At 29.1% G+C, this 13,020-nt stretch overlaps 3 protein-coding genes across 8 annotated transcripts; 1 reads left to right on the top strand and 2 right to left on the bottom strand.

Moving 5' to 3' along the window:
• Nucleotides 1-144: 144 nt before the first annotated feature.
• On the top strand, nucleotides 145-1,650 carry LOC122528695 (39S ribosomal protein L28, mitochondrial). The gene is made up of 6 exons (XM_043654079.1): nucleotides 145-295; nucleotides 469-632; nucleotides 724-982; nucleotides 1,061-1,204; nucleotides 1,288-1,463; nucleotides 1,537-1,650. The coding sequence occupies exons 1-6, from the start codon at nucleotides 272-274 to the stop codon at nucleotides 1,577-1,579; spliced, it is 810 nt and encodes a 269-aa protein (XP_043510014.1). The 5' UTR covers nucleotides 145-271; the 3' UTR covers nucleotides 1,580-1,650.
• LOC122528686 (probable phosphorylase b kinase regulatory subunit alpha) lies at nucleotides 1,472-8,345 on the bottom strand. Of its 6 annotated transcripts, none has more exons than XM_043654064.1 (15): nucleotides 7,200-8,345; nucleotides 6,675-7,120; nucleotides 6,280-6,595; nucleotides 5,983-6,196; nucleotides 5,809-5,918; nucleotides 5,572-5,719; nucleotides 4,607-4,785; nucleotides 4,376-4,526; nucleotides 4,235-4,264; nucleotides 3,765-4,057; nucleotides 3,065-3,620; nucleotides 2,938-2,990; nucleotides 2,699-2,857; nucleotides 2,126-2,383; nucleotides 1,472-2,020 (listed from the first exon to the last, which is right to left on the bottom strand). In XM_043654064.1, exons 1-15 carry the CDS (start codon nucleotides 7,680-7,682, stop codon nucleotides 1,793-1,795), a joined length of 3,624 nt encoding a protein of 1,207 aa, XP_043509999.1. In that variant the 5' UTR covers nucleotides 7,683-8,345; the 3' UTR covers nucleotides 1,472-1,792. The 6 variants fall into 6 exon arrangements, with proteins under 6 accessions (XP_043509999.1, XP_043509996.1, XP_043509997.1 ...); XM_043654061.1 differs by lacking the exon at nucleotides 4,235-4,264 and having other exon boundaries at nucleotides 1,472-1,638; nucleotides 1,761-2,020; nucleotides 7,200-8,344; XM_043654062.1 differs by lacking the exon at nucleotides 4,235-4,264 and having other exon boundaries at nucleotides 6,280-6,497; nucleotides 6,570-6,595; nucleotides 7,200-8,344.
• Nucleotides 8,346-8,444: 99 nt separating this feature from the next.
• On the bottom strand, nucleotides 8,445-10,985 carry LOC122528689 (nucleolar GTP-binding protein 2). The gene is made up of 2 exons (XM_043654070.1): nucleotides 10,847-10,985; nucleotides 8,445-10,676 (listed from the first exon to the last, which is right to left on the bottom strand). Exon 2 carries the CDS (start codon nucleotides 10,669-10,671, stop codon nucleotides 8,569-8,571), a length of 2,103 nt encoding a protein of 700 aa, XP_043510005.1. The 5' UTR covers nucleotides 10,672-10,676; nucleotides 10,847-10,985; the 3' UTR covers nucleotides 8,445-8,568.
• Nucleotides 10,986-13,020: the final 2,035 nt, after the last annotated feature.

Below are 13,020 nucleotides of genomic sequence, written 5' to 3'. Positions count from 1 at the left end.
ATAATTATATAATTATATGATTTTTCTCAAATTTAGCTATTTGACTCCAATACTTTTTTTTTTTGTTAAAACTTTATTAAATTAAAAAATCAATCAGGAGAGCAGGAAATTCAACGAATTCAGTGTTAGATCTTTCTTATCTATGATTTATGCGATCTTCTTACTTGAAGTAACAATATATATATCTAGAAGTATATAAAACTTCCAAATTGAACATATTAAAAGAATTATTCTAAATTATTCTATTACAAATTTCATAAAAGTATAAAATATGTCAATGAAACATCTAGGCGAGGTAATACATTGTATTATATTAGGTTAGAAATCTGATAAAACTTAATCTTAAATAAATTTTAAAATCGTTTTATGATAATGATTGCATACATTCGTAATCAATTTATTCAATTTTCATGACTCACATATATTAAAGTGCAATCAAAAGAGATAACACGAAACTAAAAATTTTAGACATTGTATCATATACGAAGACCCACACGATGGACAGAAGGAATCGGTGCAGCATTACCAGAAGAGTATAAAAAGTTTTGGAAGGAATGGAAACGAACCCCAACTGCTGTACATTATATTGAACAAAAAGGCAAATATGTAAAAAACGAAGAAACAGGGGAAGTGTAAGTATCTGGTAATACATCTTTATATGTTTTTAATTTGTATCTTCTATAATGATCATATTCAATATTATTAGATGATATTTGCTTCTAGACGTCCAGTTCAAAATGTACCATTGCCATTATTATATCCTGAAGAATTCCACAAAGGTATATGGGGCGGTGAAGCTGTAATACAAGGTTTCACAAAGAAACACAAATATGCTCGTAGATATCCACATTTTTGGTTTCCCACGCTTAAAAAGTCTGTGGTTTACAGTGAAGTTTTAGACAAATATATAAGTATTGTTGTTACCAATAGAACTATTGATTTAATTAATGAACATTATGGTTTTGATCATTACTTATTAAAGGTATAAATAAGTTGCAAGGTATACTTAAGTATCCTAAATATCACATTTCATCATTTCATTAATTGTAATTATCTATAGACTCCTGCCTGTGATTTAAAATCTGAGCTTGCCCTAAAGATAAAACGTGAAATACTTTTATCATTGGCTGACAAGACATTATACCCAGATGATCCTCTTAAAAGAGAGGAGATTTATAATAATTATAAGGAATACCTAACAGCTGTAAGTTTTTTTTTAATGTAATTCTGATATCTTATCTAATAACTTATTATTTTAATTATTAAATAATTAATATTTATTTCTAGTATACACGAGATGAAATTGAATGGTATGGTTTGACATATAAAGAAGCTTGTAAAAAATGGATAAAGCATTATGCAGAAAAAGAAAAAGTGATGCCTTTAAAGTTGCAATACAGAGCTGAGTTAATAGCTGAGCTAGAGCAAGAAAAAAGTCAGGAAGTAGAAAAAACTGTAACAAAGTGTGTTCATAAATTATGTTTTATTTAACTTTTTACGTTTACAGATATTTGTAACAGACAATTACTTTTGCAGATGGAAGTTACCATGGAATCCTTTCTCCTCAAGATCAGATTAGTTCATATATTATATTGTTGTACATTATAAATAAAGAAAATGAAACATTTACTTCATAAACTGAAAATGAAACAGATTTTGATTTTTCATTCATATATAGTAACCTCAATAGAAAATTGAACAAGCAAATTGATATTATTCACATGAATATAAATCGTAAGAAAACTTCTAGATATAATCACCTAAAAATTGTTTACTTTTCAGAAATAAATAACTACGATATTGAACATTCCAAATCTCCATCCTTTGGCAAACAATTTAATAGTGAGGCTATAGCTCTTGTAATATATGTCATTGTTCCGAAACTACCACTTGGAGCACTGTCATAAAAATGTTGACAAACATATGCTGCTCCACCACAAAGAAGATTTCCCATTGCGGTTGTTTCACGTTGTTCTTTTGGTTTAGCACAACATAAGGTAGCGTCACCATCAATTTTCATCTAATTATATGAAATTAATTCGATATACATAATATGTATTATATATTTGATAGATATTATATAGATAGATAGATATAATATAATATATAAACTATAAAGCTGTACCTGATCGTCTAAAAATATGGCATTAGCTTTGTGAACTAATTGTTCAACAGCAATAAGTCCTCCCAGAGAAGTTGCTACATTATATTCAGTTACTAAAGTTAATACCATTAAAGCTTCGACTACTAATTGACGGTATTCTGGTTGCGGTATAGTGTTTAATACAGTTTCTACTGCTAGTGCAAATTTTAATTCCCCTGGTGTCATCTCCTGTGTAAGATTTTGAGGTAAGATTCTACCTTCAATCGCTAAACCTTGGCACTGTAACAATTTAAATATTAGCAAATGATAACTTTTCGATACAGATTCAAAGTCTCAAATTTTAATGGTGGACTAAAATAAGAAAGGAAACTTTATACGTATTATTTTCAAGAAATAACACATTGTAACTCGAGCATTACATTGTTTTATTTGTAATGTACGAGTCTACAATTGTTTCAGTTTGAATTTATTTTTTTCACATTTTTATAAATATGAAGCAATAATGAACATTGCAATAATAATGCATTTATATTAATTTCATTTTTTATTTCGATGACTTCTGTATTTCTGAAGCTTGTTCACTAAAGTACTTACCCGTTCGAGCACTTGCCATACTCGAGGATAAAAATCTCGTGGCACTCTATTTAATGCACCGTCTAATCTTCGTCGTCGTAACCATTGTCCTTGTCGATCTGGTTCTACTTCATTACCATCAGTTTGATCGGGACTTAGGAAACCCCCAATTTGTGATTTCTAATTAAAAAATACTTAAATTACAATAAAACTATCGAAAATCAATGATCGTCACAGCGATATACTTTAGTAACTATTACCTTGCTGACTTTACTAGATTTGCAACTGATAACAGAAAAATTTCCGCGACCAACTAAAAAATGCAAATAAATTATTTTTGCATGGAAATAAAATTCTTATCTTATTTCATTAACGTATTGAACATACCACTACTAATGGCAAACTCCTTTCCACTGATAATATGATGTAATAGATTTTTCATTTCGAAAGGTGATAAATTAAGCAAATGCTCAGATGCTTCTTCTCCCGTACATATTAGAGTTCTTGATAATTCAGTAGCCATTACTTGAATAATCAAACCTACTCTAAGTCTGAGCATTTCGAGAAACAACTGCGGTTCCGTTCTAATAAACATCGCTAAATAAACAAGTAATTCCTGTGTTAACATAGCAGTAGATTCATCGTCTCCATACGCTTGATGAATTAACGCTCTTAATTCATTTTCTGGTAATGGCGCGACAATAGTATGTTCATTAGTTGGAGGCATTCCAACTGTAACTTGTTTTTGACGAACTAACAGATCAGTGACTGCTTTGGCTAAATCTTCGACTCGTTTTCCTAACATGCCAGCTGTGTGACGTACGATACCCCACATTTTTTGTTGACAAGCCTTTTCATAGAGATCTTTTAATAAATCTTTTATCAAAACTGGATGACCTTCTTCTACCATGCCAGTGTTGAAATACAGGCCTTGGGAATCAACCTGAGTATTTAAATTGAAATTATTTGTAAAACAAATAAAAATTTCTCAATAACTATGAGATATTTATTTCTAAAATTAGCCCATTTTAATAAATTTTATTTATTTAGATTTACTACATACAAAATATTTTTTTTTTGTACTTACAAGGTATTGTAAAATATCTCCTTGTTCTTCTAAACTTTCAGTTTCTCGAAGCATAGTTAATAACTCCTCGACTTCCGTATCTGCATATTGAGTTTCGCCTGTACCTCTGTGTCTATGTAATTTTGGAGAATTCGTCCAAGATAATAATTCATCTGTAGGGGACGGTGTTCTATCCGTAGTAGCCGACTGCGTAGGATTAGGAGTTAATGTTGTATCTGTCACTTCAATAAATGGATTTGTATTTAGAATAGTAGAAGGTCTTCTATCTTCTCCTGCCATCCCAAGAATTTCAGCTACAAATTACATAATTAGCTTCTTTTACTTTTCTTAAAAGTTATTTTATAAATTATCCAACTATTTAATTATTAAGTTTATTTAAAATAAAGTTGTTTAAAAACAAAACAGACATGTTAAATTCTTAATTTTCGTTAAAAATTTGAAAATTATTCATCATGTGTTAGTACACTTACATTCTTGTAGGATGGTAGGAACCATAACATATAGGATCACATTGTACAAACATTTAAGCATCCACTTTAAGTCGCATGCAATCAGAATTTTAAGAATTTAAATAATTTGTATTGTTAATATACAAAGTAAATGTAACTTACGTTCTATAGCGATTGATCTCGTTTTCTTTATAGCACCCTTTACCGACATTCTGCGTCTTAAATTTTTTCCAGTTTTAATTACCGGTCTATTTAGAAGACCTGTTCGATGTGGAAATGCGCGCATCAAATGTTCTTCTAGATAATGTTGGACCTTATCAAATATATATAAACATATATATATATATACATAAAATATGAGATTACTAATTTAGGATAAAGATATCTGTTTACCTGAGGATTCAATTTATCTGGTCTACCATCCTCAGAACTTCCTAAGAAGCTCAGATTTGTAATGCAAGAAGTACTTAAAAAATCATTCAAGTTCCCTAATGAAACTCGTGTACCATTGATATAACCACTTTTTAATTTCTTCATAGTAGTTATCATTGCCAATGGTATCTTTCCTTGATCTGAAATAATAATAATTGTATAATACAAGGATTTTTCCTATCAATATTTAAAGACAAAGAAAGCAATTCTCTATATTGTTTCTATGATGTATGATTTTTGAAAAAATTCTATCCTTTAACATTTCAAGTATTTTAAGTAAATATTTGTCCTGAATGATGATCTAATGCTGCCTGTGGCATACCTAGATGATTATGAGTAGCAACAAGGGTTATAGTTGGCCTGCCGAGCATTTGCTTCCAGTTGATGGTGAGGAAGGCCAAGTTGGTTGTAAAAGTGTTGGCAAGGAGGGCTGCATCATTTGTTGTGTAGTACTCCTCCGCGTCAAAATTCTAAGACATGCAACAAACGCGCACACCACTGCACATATAAGCTATCTTCTTAGAATGTTAGATTTTACTATGTCAAAAAGAAAACGGCCTTTCCTCAATTCCTCTTTTTTTTTCTTTTTTAACATTAATTGATTTTGCTCATGATGAAGACAATGATATTTAAATGTCAAATTGCATTAAAACTTTCCATAGCCACTAAAGCAAAAGTAATAATAAAAACAAATGCACGCATGCAGGCAGACATGTTAGATGTTTCCTTGGATAATGTATTCCCATAATTTCACTAAGAAATTCAATTCCGAAAATGAACTGCTTTCGTTTAAAAACTATATATTTTATCTCTGTTACTTTAAAGCTTTGTAATCATGAAACTTTAATATTACAATTTCTCATGTATTAGATAACAAAAAGTAACACAGATGAAAATTGTAGTTTTTAAATATTAAATTACTGTACCTAGATGAATGTTCTTGAGGGGCATGACCACAAGAGGCCGGCCTAACATGTTCTGCCAGCTAGACTTCAAGAAATTAATTTCACCTTTGAATATATCAATCATGAGCTCATAGTCCGATGCGATGTAGAAGCGGGTCATGTCTGTCAACTAATGTTCGATGCAAGAACAAGAGGCAACATAAGAAAAGAAATAAAAGTATAGAGAGCAGACAAGTCGATGAATATCAGTATACTTACCTGTGGAGTGAATGCAAATATTTTATCGTTCAAAGAATATAATTTACTGGTGCTTAGAATTCCTACATCTCTTGATTTACGTCCGGACAATCCTAATTTTTTATTTCGACCTAAAAATAAACATTTTATTACATTAGTAAAAGCGATTATTTAATAGATATACTTCATATATACCTAAATATGTGTACAAATGACTGAGAACTTTTGCAGGTTGCACTTCAATTGGGGCAACCTCTGCTATTGTTTGTACATGAATGTCATGTTGTGCTATTTTTTCTCTAATTTCAGCATCTTCTGCTAAAATAACGACTTGCACTACAACATCTGGTTTTTTCTCGCTACATAAACGTCTATTTAATGGATCCAATTCTCCCACAGCAAGAAAACCCTATTAATTAAAAACATGAATTAAAAAAAATAATTTAAATTCTTTATACATATTTATTTTTTCATGCATATTGGTGCACCTACTTCTTGTAATAATTTTCCTAATATGTACAGAGATTGAGCCCACATAAATGGACATCTGCCCAATGCAACACGCTTTTGACTACCTGGTTCAGCATACTCTGCTGATACATTTGCAACTTCTACGGAATATAATTCAGGTACTAATTTTATTCCATCTTCAGTTTTGATCATTATTTGTTCTAATTGTTTTGTATATTCTGTTACTGCTTCTTTATTTCCTTGGAAACAATAATCCACAATTAAATAACAAAAGAACAAAGGCCATTCGCATTCTATATTTTCAAACATACGTAATTCCCATGGTTCATAGTAAAGTCTATTAAAAACATAATAAATCGATTAGTAAATGAATGTTACAATACAGATAGAAATGATTTTCTTTTAATTTGCTTCACCTGTTAAGATCCTCTTTTGGCGTTTTATATCCATCTCTTAAAAATCTTTTACATCCATAACGACCCTGTAACTTCCTGGTAATAGTATCTCTTGTTAATTGAATTAAATTAGGCTCATCTACAGCAAATGCTGGAAAACTTATAACAGACAATAATCCACTATCTAATTCTTTTGAATTAGATTCACGTGGTAACATAGATTGTAAAACAGCTTGACATTTTTGTGCTTCATCTGCTAATACATGAATTACAGAAGTAGGCCCACCCCTTGCACCAAATAAGTCTAATTCATTCATAGCTTCCATTGCGGCTTTTGCCATTCCAATACTGCTAGCGTTTAATTCTGGCAAACCATGGTTTGTTTTATCTCCTCTTTCCCAAATTCCATAATCAGGAGTACAATAAGCTGACTCGATATAAAACACTAAATTTTGGATAAACGCAACCTAAAATGAAATTAGGCATATTTAGGATTGTTTTACTAGAAATTGTTATATATATTAGTTATTATTATGACGCATATACCTCATCTAAATTAAAAACAATTTGTAAGCCAGATGCTGTCATTTGGGCTAAAACCAATAAATAAAGAGATATGGCATCTATTTGAAGATGGCCCCATTCTGTATCACCTACGACAGTTTGTCCATTGACAGAGCTATACTTAGCATGCAAAGCATCGTATGGATTTTGACTGGACTTGAATCGTTCAACTTTTTCTTTTTGTTGCATCATTGCCATTAATAAACCTCTCATTAATTTTACACAACTTTGTTCAAGTTCATATGTCTTGGCTCTGTCCTCATCTGCATCAGCTATCTTTTTATATGCCATTGAAAGGCCCCAAACAGCGAGAATACAGTACACATTATCACGAACCCATGCATGATCATTCTCTGGACTAGCGGGAAAAAGTCCTGTGACTGCATTTTGATGTTTCATAATAATCTTATGTACAATCCGCTGATAATAATCCAAACGGACACCGGAATTACTACGACTACGCATTTCAAATGCGTATATCGAAATTTTGAAATTTTTATTATCTCTGACTCCACTTCTTTTGAAAAGACACTTGAATTTTTATAACTTAATTGTACATTCGTTGCCTCTAATTACATTTTGAGGTTAGGAACGAATTATTTTTTTTTAAATACCTTCGCCACAATTTCTTGATATTCTTATTTAGTTAATAAATAATATATAAATATACGCAACTAAAAGGTTGCACAAAAACTTTGAATAATTATTATGAATATTTATACGCACATTTTATATGAAATCTATATCAATCATAGAACCTCATATGTGAACATTTCGTATACAATGTTAAACGAATGTCAAACACAATATACAATAGACCTCTATGTCATCATTAGAGAACTATATATTAGCAAATATTCAATATTGCCTACGGTGTCCCATTTAAGTTTATCTTAAATATCTCCGTCGTTTTTGGAAATATGAGAAAATTTTATTTATAGAAGTTATTGAATAGTACAGTAATGATTTTCTTTGTATATGGAGGGATTTCTGAGATTTTAAATAAATTGCCTCCAATTTTTTTTAAATGAAATTATATACGTAGGTCTTTTCTTTATTAATCGCAATTAGTTCCATCGTTTCACCGCTACGCGATGCTGATTAAATAGATTAGAAATTTAAATTTTATTTAATATACAAATGTAAATAAATTATTTATACAAATTTCAAACTTCGATTTTTCTAAGAATTTAAAAATGAATACAAATTTTATGCAGTAATAAAATAATTTTTTATGTAACTTTCTACAATATATAAATAAAATCATTTATCTTATGTAATCATAAGTTTTAAATCATGTAATCTCAGTCAATATTTGCATCAATAATTGCTTCCTTTCCTTACTTATAAATTATTTACGTTTAATTTTTGGAATTTTTCTATTTCTATTTCTATTTTTTACATTTTTAACTTCATAAAAGTTGCTACCGATCTTCTTTCTTTTATTAGCCCTTTCTATAGCTCGCCGTTGTTTACTTGTTAATCTGTTTTCTTTTTCTACTGAAACTTTAAATATACCACTGCTCGACATGGTATTTGTATTAAACATTTCAGTATCGCTGGAATCATATTGTTCTTCTATTTCATCATATGCACTTTGCAATAACGTATCTTTCTCTATCGGCAAATGAATTTCATCATCAGAATTTGTTTCATTTACTTCATCTCTATTTTTCGAATCGTTATTGGATTCATTAACCTCCTCGTTTTCTATTGATATTTCTTCGAGTTGCACATTTCCATTATCTTCAGTTTCATTGATGTCATCGTCATTCAAATCAGATGCAATTGAACTAGTTTCTATGCTATTGTCTTTTGTATCCGATACATTATGTTCAATGTACAGGTCATTTCTGACATCGTCATCTGAATATGGCAAACCAACCCTAATTTTTCGAAAATCTTGTATCACAGATAACTGAACTTTTGGTTCTTTGTTTAATATATCCTCAGTTTTATTCATCTCAACATCGTTCTGTTTCTCAATATTATCTTCAACTGAAATTTCATCTGTTACTCTTGACAACGGTTCCTCAAAACCAGGGGGTGGGACATAAAATGGTAATTTACCACGTTGCCAGTCATTTAAAACCATTCGTGAAACAATAGTAATGTTTGGTTCTCCTTGCTTCAATAATTTGCCACTTTTACGTGCCAACTTCTCCAGAAAATCAATATGATCATTCCACTCCATAATTTTATATGTCTTACGTATATACTCTTCCCTTACTTGAGATAATACTTCTGAAATGTAATCTTCAGGATTTTGTACGAGTTCTACTCTTACAACACCTTTCAATACCTTTTCCGTGTCGGTTTCTGCTGATGGATAAACTACACCTGGACAATCTATTAAGTAAATACGCCGCATTAAAGTGATATATTGCCATACTTTTGTCTCTCCTGCTATCGGTGCAACGCTGCACACTTTCTTTGATCTTAAAGTATTTATAATTGAACTTTTACCAGTATTAGGATATCCTATGAAACCTACGCTGATTTGTTTCTTATCAATGTGTAATTTTCCGAATTGGCGTAACAAATTAATTAAAGAACCTTTACCAAATGGATGTGTCATAGATGCATGAAATGCCACTGTTGGATATTCTGCACTCAATATCGCAACCCATCTTTGCGTTGCCCAAGTTGGGATAAGATCTACTTTGTTTAAAATAAACATTAAATGTTTATGAGGTTTTTCCGTTTTGAGATACTTTTCTATTGGCGGTGATCTTGTTCCTAAAGGATTTCTGGCATCTAATACTTGTAAAATAACATCAGAGGAATCTATAACTTTATATAATTCATTCCAAATTCTCTTGCTTTGACCTGCAGACATAACCCAGTCTCTCTGAGCTTCTTTGATACCTGTATCTGGACGTACAAGATCAACATCTTTAGAATCTTTTTCCATATTGTAAGTTTCTTCCTTTGCTTCTGCTAGTTTTTGTAGTTCATCATACGATGATATTGGTAAATTTGGTTTTTTTCGTATCTTCTTTGGGCCAAAAACACTTTCAAAACTTTCTGTATCTAATAAATGTACCCTTGCATTTGCAGCCTTTTGTTCAAGTAATGTTATTGGTAATTGTGTAGGTTTCATAATCACGTTGTAAGGATTTTTCATTGCTTTCCCTAATTCGTCTTGAAATTTTTGCAAAGCATTTTGAGAAATAACTCTTGAATTACCAAACCATCTCTGTGAAGGTTCTATACGTGACATAGTACCAGATGGTTGCCATCCTTGAAATGGTGCTGGACTAATGATTTGTCCTTTACGATTGCGCTTTGGTTTCTGATTACGATACATTTGCAACCTTTTAATTGTTGCTTTTGTTCGAACCTTTGCCACACCTTTTAATCCTTCTGTAGGTCGTTCAGGGTTCATACTGTGCCCAGAACGTTTAAATCCCTCTTTTCGAGGAGCTTTACTTGTTGCATGTGACTTTGCCATTTTGCCTGGAATATTTATAATATTTATAACTTTTATATTTTATTTATACGTTTCCTTTGCTTCTGCTTGTTTTATTGTCAAACGACAATCAACTTTAATAAATATTTATACATTTTAGTCAATTGCAGATATCGCAAAGTATACATTAGTTAATTTAAATATGATACGTACTAACCTTTTTTTCCTTATGTAATTATAAAAATTTTTTTGTTATATAGTATAGAATATAACAAGTTTCATTTATTTGGATACAAATAATTTTAGTAGGGTTAGGTTTATACGCACGTGTATCATCCAATACCAATATACTACAAAGTATATATATATATATATATGTACATTTTATGAAGACGTAGAATTCAGGCAAATTTACAAGTGGAACACCGCACGATTTCTTCTATTATATATTTCTATGAGATTCTAAGAAATTATGAGGAAAAGAATCATAATTTGAAAGTAAAAATAAAATAAAATACCATAATCTGTATAATTATATGGCCACAGATAAACATAAATTTGTAACTATAAGAGCAACGTGTAAAGCTGATGTATTTACGTATATTTATTATTAGTAACAATTACGTATATTTTATTAGTAATTTTGTTTAGTCGACTTTAGTTTTTTTTTTAACTTTCACGATTAAAATAACAAATAAAAGAAAAATTAATATATTTTCTACATTTCAATAAAAAAACGTCAAACTTAAAAATTTGTTGCCGTTTCATAAAAATGAAAAAGAAAATAGTATTTTTCCAATTTGATTTACCAAAAAATTAGATTTAAACATTTTGAAGTACATTCATTTGTTCAAAAAGATTAGGTTAACAGTCAAAATTAGCTGAATTTTTATGTGATAATTGCCTTTATCATGTATAAACGTATAGCTTATCATATTTATATTTAAATTATTTCATTACAATATTGATACATATATTTTAAATAGTATTTAACTTGGTTAATTGAATTATTAATATGATAATATTAAATACTATCGGTTAAATACTATAGTCTAAAACTTTTAACAATGTAAAGTAACGTATTCAAGATTGTTACACATACATTTGAAAATGTTATTAAACATTTTATATTCAAATAATCTTATCTCATTTGCAGATATAATGCAAATGTAATAATTTACGTATCCACAGCCACAATGATATTTTTAGTATCTTTTAAATAATAACACATATATTATACTCTTATGAATAATTGACTTTCTAGTCTGTAATTTATAATGCAAAAATGAATTTGTGATAAATACAGACCGTGGCTAATACATTATTCTGAATCTAAGAGAGCAGATCATTCAAATAATATTTCCTTTCCAAAACATTTTTATAAAATAGTAACTATTATACTATTATTATATTAGTAACTATTATTACATGATTATATTTAAATTTTTTTAATAAAATAAAAACTACTGTGTGTGTGTGTGTGTGTATTAGTATATAATTAATTAATTGTCATTCCTTAGTTTATCTTTTACATTATACATAGAACATATTACATAAATGTACATATGCATAAATTTCTTAATGAAATAATAGACTGAATAATTTACTCTAAAAAAATTTTATGTATTAACATGTACAATAAATTATTTTTATAGAAGAAAGAATTATTTTAATTAAAAACAATTATACCTTGGAAATATGTTGTATTTTTAAGAACATTGTAGTTATTTGAAATTACAAGCATTTATTTGTATAAGTAATTATTCGCAACATTTGTTATGTGTTTAATAAACAAGACTTTCCTTAAGAAAATACTAGAATATTATAAAAAAAATATGATATGCACTTGCAAATATATTTTTGTCATCAACATAATTACTTAAAAATTCAAAATTATTGATATTTTTAGAAAAGTTCATCATAATTTTTAATTAAACATAGATAAAGCAATATTATGATGAGTGTTCATAGTCTGTAGAATATGCGTTCTCATCTGGAATCCTAAAGTATTTATAATGTAATATGTTCTATTTGTAATGTATGAACAAGTCAAATTTTACAAATTGATACAAATTATTTTATTTTTATTGTACATATTACTAAATTAGTTGTGATAAACTAGAAGTTTTATATTCAGTTGTATATTAAGTACATTTTACATTCTTCCACATCAAATCAACACAAATAATTGAAATATAATTTTTTGTCTTCTACAATAGTTTTCTACTATTCAAAACATATTTAATTCATTACCAAACTTTCTGGATGTTTACATTATTTATAGCATGATATATGATATATTTCAATTTTCATCTTTATAATATTAAACAATGTCATTATATACTTTTGTTATACTTTCTTGACTAGATATAGTAAATTTTACTTAATATA

Source organism: Frieseomelitta varia, unplaced genomic scaffold (assembly GCF_011392965.1).
Source record: "Frieseomelitta varia isolate USP_RPSP 00005682 unplaced genomic scaffold, Fvar_1.2 scaffold_255, whole genome shotgun sequence".
Lineage (NCBI taxonomy): Eukaryota > Metazoa > Arthropoda > Insecta > Hymenoptera > Apidae > Frieseomelitta > Frieseomelitta varia.
Note: the sequence above shows the minus strand (reverse complement) of the source record. Positions and strands in the feature narration are given on the sequence as shown.